Source organism: Benincasa hispida, chromosome 5 (assembly GCF_009727055.1).
Source record: "Benincasa hispida cultivar B227 chromosome 5, ASM972705v1, whole genome shotgun sequence".
NCBI classification, from domain to species: Eukaryota; Viridiplantae; Streptophyta; class Magnoliopsida; order Cucurbitales; family Cucurbitaceae; genus Benincasa; species Benincasa hispida.
In genome coordinates this window covers 44,874,572-44,885,524 of record NC_052353.1, presented here as the reverse complement: position 1 = coordinate 44,885,524, position 10,953 = coordinate 44,874,572, and the positions used below count along the sequence as shown (strand labels likewise).

At 31.2% G+C, this 10,953-nt stretch overlaps 1 protein-coding gene across 1 annotated transcript; it reads left to right on the top strand.

Moving 5' to 3' along the window:
- The first annotated feature begins 4,964 nt into the window (after positions 1-4,964).
- On the top strand, positions 4,965-6,444 carry LOC120078622 (coumaroyl-CoA:anthocyanidin 3-O-glucoside-6''-O-coumaroyltransferase 1-like). The gene has a single exon (XM_039032909.1). The coding sequence runs from the start codon at positions 4,972-4,974 to the stop codon at positions 6,367-6,369; it is 1,398 nt and encodes a 465-aa protein (XP_038888837.1). The 5' UTR covers positions 4,965-4,971; the 3' UTR covers positions 6,370-6,444.
- Positions 6,445-10,953: the final 4,509 nt, after the last annotated feature.

Below are 10,953 nucleotides of genomic sequence, written 5' to 3'. Positions count from 1 at the left end.
TAAAGTTTGACTATCAGAATCGATAGTGATGCGGCAACTATTAACGTGTAATAAGATGCATGGAGAAGTAGGGTTGGGGAGGAAATACCACCAAGTCCTTAAGTTTGGTTGCAAGGGTAATCCCAGCTCACTACACTCGCACATCGCACACCTCTTGATGGTCAACCACATGTTTTATATCTCTATAACGCATAGTTGTGTTGAGTATAATGTCATTCCTATCTCTAGGAACACTGTTTACTTTGCTTAGTGAGTTTCACTATTTACCTTCTCGGGCAGTTGGTTATAGCTACTTCAGTCATTGACAAGCATTGCGATAGCCTCACACTAAGCAAACATGATTGACTCACTATACTCGCGCAATTCACACCTCTCGATGGTTTGTTACATGAATCATATCTCTATGCCACATGATTGAGTATGCGATAGCTCTTACAATCTGTACTTAACTCATGGCGGTGAAAATAAAAGATGGAGTAGAAGAAGATGAAGTAAATGATATTGAAGGAACTAAATAGATGCATTGATTACAAAATGTATTAATGACTTAAGCCAAAATGTAATACAATACAGAGGTGAGAAAAGAGATGGATGGCTAGATATAGACAATCTCTTGCTTCCATCAGATGTGTGTCAAGACTGTCGATGGTGCAATGGATGGGCGGTGGAGTAGTCCCTCTCAAGGTCTATCTCCGGTGAAGCTTTGATAGTTAATCGGAGGAAGTTGTGGAAGTAAAGAACTATCAAATAATTTCTTGCTCATGCTCTCGTCTGTGATCATAGGAATCTGCCCAAGGCAGAAGTCCCAGATGCTTGTTCTTGGACTTGAAGTCTCTATTTATAAAGCCAAATGCTGACAACTTCGATAATCCTGCTCTAAATCACCACCATTACTAATGCGGTATGTAAGAAAGTCAGCGCTGCATCATGGTTTGACCGCTTTTTAGAAGGTCTACTGAGTAGTTCAGACATCTCAAGGTAGCGTTCACATTTTCTTCTCATGAAAGATCAACGCATTCCATCCACTCTCTATACTTCTATCATGGTTATCACTGCAGTCGTGGCAGTGCATGTGACCAACTTTTTTTCATTAAGAACAATACATGCGATAAACTTTGTGATGGTTTGGGATCAACGCATGTGATCGACTCCTGCGACAACTACAAAACAAACATTTTGACGCAAGATAACACATGATATAGGGTTAGTGGGGATTTTTAATACAGATCAATGCAAGTTCATCATATCACATGAATTATTAGCAATATCAATACATGTTCTGCTCATCAACCTTCATAATTATAAATAAAAAGCTGCAATAGCTTGTATTTCTACAATCTATCAGTGATCCATAGTTAATGAATGTTGGTTAATTTAATGATAGAGTTTAATTGATTAACCTCGGATCTTTGGAGCTTCTAATTTGTAGGTCCATAAGGCCCCCCTTCTAACTCACAATAAGTAAACAAAGACCAACAATTTTGAAATATTTGAATTGTCAAATTAAAGGAGGGAATAATATTTATTGTATATGGTACAATTAATATAATGTGTATATATATATATATACATTATAATATAAAATTCATTTTGAATGAGATTCGTATTTAAACTTTATAATAAAAGGAGATTGATTGTATTTGGATAAGATTCAAATAATTATTAAAATGAATTGAATTTATATTAAAATAATATGAATTAGATTCATATTCAAACTATAGATTAAAATTTAATATAAATGTGATACATATTAAAACTAAGATTATAAGAGAGATGTGCATTTGAATATGATTCAAATGTAAATTTAATTAAATATGAGATGTTCGATTAAAATCAACCAATTAATTAATTTGATTAATTAATTCTTAGTTAATTTAAATTAAATTAATTTTATTAAAATTAAATAAAGGATGTGGGTTGTTTTAATAACTCTCCACTTTATATATAGGGAAAAAAATGTGTTTTTTCTCTACAAGAAAGTTCTTAAAAAAAGAGTTTTTTTTTTCAAAGGTCTCCTTCTTCTTCTCTCTTGGAGATTAAAAGAAGTTCTTTTTTAAATCTCTCCAAATTTTTATTCCCTAATCTTTTAAAAGGAGATTTACCCCAAACTAACTCATTGTCAGATAATAACAGGGATGACTCTATGGAGTCGTCATTGTACAAAAGGAGATCGATTCATTGAGGAAGAAGATATTTTGATGAACATTGCTATGTTTCTTAAGAGGACCTTCAAAGATAAGCTTCTTCTTCCTTGAATTTTACATACTTAATCTATAGAATGCAAAATGTATGTATGTTTTTCTTTTCTGTGTTGTAATCTCTCAAAAACAAAATAGAAAGCATAGCAATCACTCCTTTTCGTGGAAATTCGATCCGTACAATATGGACATCTATTTTTGCTTATAATACTTTAATATTATGAGTTTTATAGGATATTTTTATAAAATTAAAGTAACGCGTCGTTATTAAGCAACATGTCATATGCTACGTTTACATACAATTTAATTTTACATTGTTTATATTTAGGGGGAAAAAAGTCAAAAACAATAAATGATCGCTCTCTCTCAACAAGGAATACTTAATGTATATTTTTTTTTATTAATTAAATAATTAACGTGACACGAAATCTGAAACAAATATATAAAAATAGTATCTTAAATATTATCTTAAAGGCCATTTAGGGCACCAACTAAAAGTTGAAGTGAGTTATTATAGTCCGTTCGATGTTTGGAGTACCAAATATAATAGTTTTGTGTATAATTATTTATAACTAATAATAGCAAGTACTATTTTAATACCCTATTTGCTACGGTGTTTATTATTTGCTATATTATTTACTATTTCTCACTCACCCACTCTCTCTCTCTCTTTTTTTTTTTTTTGTATAGTGATTATTATTTTCTATCCAAACAAAAATAGTATACACTCAAATACAAAATATTATAACTCAAATTAAAATAGTTTACACTCTAAACACTGACTATTATAATCCACTGACTATAATAACCAATTTAGCACCTCAAACGTCTCCTTAAGAGTTATATAAAAGCTAACATATTACTTATACTAGCAATCTCGAGATCGAAGGTTCGATCTTCCCATCTTACCTGTAAGACTAAATATTAATAACCATTGAGTATAGATTGAAAATATCTTTATAGTATATTTATTTATTTTAAGTTTACTAATTTGGAGCATGAAACACAAAAGCGTCAACCTTAGATATGATAATAGTGAGTAAATTTTCTATTGAGTTATTTGATACATAACTTTTTATTTATTTACCCATTTAGTATACTTTCCAAATTTTGATGTTGGTCGTGGAACAAATTTCCATAATTTGATCTGGGTTTTGGAAGGGAAAATTGTAATGGATGGCAAAAACAACTAGGAGAATTACAAATATAGCTTGAGCTTTTTAGATTGTGCAGAAATAATAAAATTTTCAAATTTTAATTTTTATATTGTCTTTTGTCATTACGGACTTAATTCATTTAATACATCAATATATATTAAAATAAATTTTCAAATATATTACTAATATATCGATAGTATACCATATTAAGATTATTACCAAACTAACTAGCATCATAATTGTGAGTTCATCAACTATTAACATATTAAAATTCCAAGTACATCAATAGATTATCAAGTATCGATTAGCAAACATATTAAAAATTCAAATGCATCATCACACTATCAGACATTTATCAATACAGACATTAAAATTCAAAGTATATTAACAAACGTTCATACATTAATCAACAAGCATGAACATTAAAATCCATTGGGCTTGAATGACTGCATGTTATTATGGGTTAAGAATATTTTGGTCATTCTCCCATTTTGTGTGGGTTTGGCCTTCTTTTTCCTATATTTGTAGAAACAGATTAATCAAGCCTCGTTTGGTAACTATTTTATTTTTTATTATTATTTTTTTTTTTAAATTAGTCTTTGTTATCTACTTTTCACCAATGATTTAAAAAACGAAACCAAATTTTGAGAACTAAAAAAAGTAGCTTTCAAAAAGTTATTTTTGGAATTTGAAATTTGACTAATAATTCAATCATTGTATTTAGAAATATGCAAATAAGGTTTAAAAAATGTAGATGATATAGACTTAATTTTTAAAAACAAAAATAAAAAACAAAATAGTTATAAAACAATGGTCAGCATACGTTTTAAGATTAAATGTGCAAGTGCCCCAATTTCCAAAATTTGATGTGGATCGCGGAAACATGTGACCCTTGGCTAGCTTGGTGGAATCTTTACAAATATATATAATACAATAAAAAAAAAAACTTTGCTTTTTCTTTTTTCATTTTTCTTACCTCTTCTACTTTTGAGCAATACTAGAGATCCATCCTTGTATATCGTGACACTCTTATTTTAAAAAGAAATAAGATGATTTGTTTGTCATATGATGAGTAATGATTAGATAATTAGATAAGATGTACAAAGTTAAGTGTGCCCTTAAATACATCTAAATATTTTTCTTTTTTTTTTTTATTTATTGCATTCTAACACTGTTTATTTTAAAAATACTTCTATACTTTCAACATTTATAACATATTATCTATAAACTTTCATAAATATTTTAGAAGTATATATAGTTGGAGTCGAAATTCTTTACATTAAATGGTGTAATAGTGATCTGGAAGGAAACATATACTTTTTTGGGTAATTGTAATGGTAGCATTTATAGGGATAATAATTAAGTATATAGCAACATTTATAAAAAATTAAAAATATAGTAAAATCTATTAATGATAGATTTTACTGCTGATTACTGCTAATAGACTACTACTAGCGATATGATAGACTCCAAGAGATGAATCTAAAAAATTAAAAGAAAAAAACATGAATTTTTTTTTTATATAATAAAACATAGAATATTGATATAGAATAAATAGAGGGTGTGGCTTTTACATTTGCATAAATATTGAGGAAGAGGTTTGTAAGAATTAAACCATGGTTGAGGTTAAGGTTGTAAAGCATTGCCATGTTTGTCCTCCACCAGGTTCTGTTCCAACCACACATGTCCCACTGAGTTTCTTGGACATGTTTTGGATTACATGCCCTCCTGCAAGACGCTTCTTCTTCTACAACTTCCCTCACTCGACGCAACATTTCATGGACAACATTTTCCCTACCCTCCAACAATCCCTTTCCCTAACCCTCCAACACTTTTTTCCTCTAGCAGGAAACCTCATCCTCCCTCCACAACCCCATCAAAAACCCTACATTCTTTACACGTCGAAGGACCGTGACTGCGACGGTCAGCCGCAGTTAACCGTCACAGTCGTAGAATCATGTGATCAGTTTGAATGCGACTATTTCGACATTCTCGTCGCAGATTACCCTAGAACTCGAGATGCCAAAGAGTTTTATCCCTTAGTTCCAGATTTGCCCAAGTCATGTGCGTTACCAGACGGATCACGTGTGTCCCCTCTTCTAGCAATCCAAATCACCCTTTTCCCTAACCGAGGTCTTTGTATATGTGTCGTGTTTCATCACGGGGTTGCCGATGGGATGGCCGCTCATCACTTCATCAAGTCATGGGCTGCCGCCTCAGCCATGGCCTCAGCCTCGACCTCGGCCTCGTCTCTGCCCTACCACGACCGGACAGCAGTCAAACACCCAAATGGGTTAAACATAGATTACGACATCTCTTGGGGAGGTTTGTTTCCTGTGATGGATAGGCCCATAAAACATCTTGCCCCTTTAAACACAACAAGAGCAACATTTGTACTAACCAAAACCCAAATCCGAAAATTGAAATCTTTGGTCTCATCATCTTTAAGAGTTTCTAGGTTTATAGTGACATGCTCTCTCATTTGGAGGTGTATGATAAAATCATCAATTACAACCGAAGAAAACCATGATGATGCTGAAATTTACTACCTTCTATTTGTAGGGGATTGTAGGCATCGCCTCAAAGAGCCATTACCACCAACATATTTTGGGAATTGTCTTGACATTTGTATTGTTGAGTTGAAAAAGAAAGAGCTTTTGAAAGATGATAACATGGATGGAGTGGTGGAAGCCATTGGAAACAAAGTGAAGGAGTTGGAGAAAGAGCCATTGAAAATGGTGGAGAAATGGTTTTCAGAATGGAGAAGGTGTGATGAAACAAAGAGGCTTATAACTGTTGCTGGCTCCCCAAAGTTGAGGGTTTATGATACAAATTTTGGATGGGGGAGGCCATGCAAGAGTGAAATTCTTCATGTTGATAATTCCAAGGCAATTTCATTGCAAGAATCAAGAGATGAAGAAGGTGGGATTGAGATTAGTTTGGGACTTACTAAGCCTCGTATGGATCGTTTTATCTCCATTTGGGAAAATAGTTTGAAGCACTTTTGTACTTGAATAATTTCCTTTTTTTTCTTTTAAAAAGTTGTTTAGAAGCTTATTGATGTCAAGAGAATATAGAAGGAACGAAAAGAGCCATTAGAAGAAAGCCTTCTAATTCAAAAAAATAGATGAAGCATCGTAATTACAAAAACGTACCAAAAAGTCGCTGTAATAATCGATGAAATGTTATATTTACGTGTTGTTTCTTTTCAGAATGCGTTTTGTAAATTAAATAATGGTATGGTCAAGAGTGAAGAAGATGTGTAATTTGTTAAATGAAGGTCGTCATTCCCTTTAATGGCTATTGAAATTGGGATTGGATAAAAATTGGAATAGCTTACACTCGGAAGCAAAACCAATAATAATTAAATGGGTGGTTTATTTTACTTAATGTTTTTATTATTCTTCACTAGAGGTACGAAATAATTTTAAAATTTTTTAATGATGTTTAATTAAAGAAATTATTATAAGGTAAGAAGTACAAACACTTTAATTTAGCCACTTTAAAGATTCCATTACGTTGTAGGCATATGAGCCAAAGACCAGTGCTAATCATATTACACCAACATTTAATACTTGTTAAGTATACTCAATAGATACATATGACAAAAATAATAAATTTCAGAGCAAAATGTAACAAACTAATTTTTTAGCACATAAATGCATAATTAAAAATAATTTGACTTTGAATTTCATTCCTATATAAAAATAATATATATTCTAAAAATTTTATTTTTTAACTCACATGTCTTAACCGTATTCGTGTTATTGTATCCTATATATATATCTTGTATTCGTATTCATGCTTGGTAGGTTATGAGAAATTTATAAATAGTTTATGGTTTTTTGAAATCTAGAGATTTTTTTATACAAAATTAAAAGTTAAGAATCTTGTTACATGCTTTTGAAGTTTAATTGTCTACTAGAAACGAAATTAAAAATTGGGAAACTTGTTATATACTTTTTAAAGTTTATATACCAAATCGATACAAATCTCAAAATTTAGATTTTTTTTAATAAATAATGACAAAAATAGGATTTGGGGGAAATATTTTCAAAAATAGGTGTTTTGGAAAAGTATTAACAGATTTAGGGTAGTGAAATCGTGTACCCGATACACGATTTTTATGTGGCAGACCACGTCAGCTGACTGGTTGACCGTTTAATCCATGTGGCAGACTCAATCTCGCTCTCTCAATCTTGCTCTCTCTTACAATCTCGCTCTCTCTTACAATCTCACTCTCTCACACAATCTCGCTCTCTCTGAACATCTCGCTCTCTCTTACAATCTCGCTCTCAATCTCGCTCTCTCTCATAATCTCGCTCTCTCAAGCCCTTAGATTCTTATAATCTCTCAATCTCCAAAGCTTGCCTCGACTATTGTTTGAATCTCCAAAGGTTTTGAAAATCTTTCATGTTTTTGGTTATTTCAATATCTAATTATTCTAACACCATCTGACCTTTAAGAACTAGCTCTAAAGAAGAGAGGAGGAGGAGGAGAAGGAGGAGGAGGAGGAGGAGGAGGAGGATATTCTTTTGTCTAGGTCACTAGCAAAATCTGAATCTACAAAGCTTTTAAGAACTAGCTTATAGAAAAATTTGAGTCCACATAGTCATTAGATACATTAGGTTATTTGATCTAATTTACCACTTTAAAGTTTCTCCCTACAATGAGCATGTCACCAACATAGAGTAGTAAATAGACTAGGCTTACATCTTTAGCTCTTTTGAAAAACACACAGGCATATTGACTTCTAATGAAGTCAATTCTATTCATGTAATCATCAAGCCCTTTATACCAACATCTAGGGGCTTGCTTGAACCCATAGAGTAATTTATTCAGTTTGCATACTAGGCCATATTTGTTTTCAGCTTCAAAGCCCAAAGGCTAATCCATGTAGATTTCTTCTTCTAACTTTTCATGTCAGAAAGCTATTGTCACATCCATATGTTCAAGTTCATAGTTCTCAAAAGTCACAATTTCAAGTAGCAATCTGATTAAGGTATGTTTAACTACGGGGGAGAAAAATTTTGTATAGTCTAGGTCTTCTTTCTGTTCGAACCCCTTGGCAACTAGTCTTGCCATGAATTTTACTCTTTCAATGTTGTTTTTAACCAATTTCTTCTTTAAAATCCATTAATAGGGGATGGATTTTTTGTTTGAAGGTAGACACATCAAGTCCTAAGTGTTGTTCTTCTTTCAAGAACTCATTTTAGTTTCCATAGATTGCACCCACTTATCTTTTTCTTTGCATGACATGACTTTTTCAAAGTTCTAAGGTTCTTCTTCAAGAGTAATTTCTGCAATGTTAGCAAGATATGATACGTAATCAGTATTTGCATATTTAGTTGAGGGTCTGATCTCTCTTCATCTTCTATCTCTTGTCAAAGTGTAATAAGTGAGGTTCTAAGGCTGAGAGCCTTGGTCTTGAGCTATTTGTTCACTTGCATCTGTTTCAATGACTTGAGGATTTAGGTCATCTCTTTCTCATGATGCATTAAGGTAAGAGCTCCACCTTAAAAGTAGTGGAATTCTCATTTAATAAATAATGACAAAAATAGAGCGAGATTATGAGAGAGAGCGAGATTGAGAGAGCAATATTGTAAGAGAGAGCGAGAGTGAGAGAGTGAGATTGTAAGAGAGAGTGAGATTGAGAGCGAGACTGTTAGAGAGAGCGATATTGTAGGAGAGAGCGAGATTGAGTCTACCACATGGATTAAACGGTCAACCAGTCAGCTGACGTGGTCTGCCACATAGAAATCGTATACCGGGTACACAATTTTACTACCCTAAATCTGTCAATACTTTTCCAAAATACCTATTTTTGAAAATATTTCCCCCCTAACCCTATTTTTGTCATTATTTATTAAAAAACATTATTTAAAAAAAAAATCCAAAATTTAGGACAAAACTTATAATTTATTTAAGATTAAAATACCATTTTGGTCTTTAAAGTGTTGAGTGCATTCAATTTTAATCTTTGTATTTTCAAATGCTTAATTTTAGTCCTTATATTTGCACTACATCTTAAATTTAGTCTTTCAAAATTAATTTTAATCAAGATTAGCTAAATATTAATAATAATTTTTATGCATAAAAATATAATACGTGAATATGTATTCAATATTTATATTGAAAATGCTAATAAATAATAAAATGATATTGAAAAAAATCAACATTTTGTATAGAAACTAACCTTAACTTAAAAATATAAAAACTAAAAACATTTTATAAACTAAAATTTAATAAACTTCAAATATATGGAATAGAATGGTATGTTAAACATTTATTTAATCATTCTTGAAAAACTAATAATTTAATCCAATCATGAACCACGGCTTTCTTTTTAAATCGAAAATATGGAAGTGCGTTGAACGTGAAAGTATAATAAAAGCCATCCAAGTGAGATATGCATTTATTACCTAAAGATGTGGCCTTTGTTTATAGTATTTTATTGGGAGAAAAAATGGCTAAATAAATAAGTAAAAATATTTAAAATAGAGCAACGATTATGTACAAACTTATACCGCACTTAATCTCATCTTCTACTTTTTCTTACATACTAAAAAATAAAATAAAAATATATTATTTCATTTGAAAAAAATTGTCACTTGACACATTGTTATTAGGTGCTGCATACTTAGATGCACCTTGACTGCACCTAAATTTTTTTTCTTTAAAATAAATAATGTGGATGAGTTTGAAGCTAAATTTATTGAAGTGATGTTTTCATAGTAAACTTTATTTCAAAGTAAAATTTGTTAATTACTTGAGAAAATAAAGTATTTTAAGCTCTAACATTGTGCGTGGGGAAGTCGTATATGAAATTTTTTTGGTCAAAACATATGTCTAAACTAATTTGCTAGGAAGTGATCCATTTAGAAAATAAAGTTATTACAACTTAGTTACTTTTTTCTACTTTTATGACTAGTGAATGTTAGTTTTATCATTCCTATATAGTTTTTTTAGTGTAACAAGTGTGAGGATGAGAGATCGACCCTTCAACTTTTAGAGAGAAAGATCATGCAAATTACAGTTGAGTTAAGTCCACTTTGACTATTTCCTAGGTAGTTATTTCATTATTTGTTGATTAAATTATACAAAATACCTTAAACTTTAGAGAGTTTCATGATGTCCCTAGAAGATTTTGTAAAGTTTCATTCGTTCCCTTGAACTTTGATACTTGTCAAGAAAAACCTTGAACATTGAAATTTCAAAAAATATAATTTCTGTAAAGTTAGAAAATAAAAATTAATGTAAGAGATAATGTATAAAAAATTTAAAGGAGCACGTAATATTACTTATTTATTTATTTTAGTATAATAGAGGTGAGAGGATTCGAGCCACAGACCTCTTAGTCAAAAGAACATGTCAATAATCTATGTCAATTTAGCTATACTCTCTTTAGTTAGTATGTAATATTGTTTACAATTAAATAGAAGAATAAGATGGTGTACTTAAAAACCATGATTAAATTATTATTGTTACCATTCATTTCATCTAAAAAGAAATGAATGCGGCCCACTTTGTAGATAGTACAAACGATGTGATCATGAATCGTTCATGTGGTGACATGAAGAATTGGGGCATCCTATGCA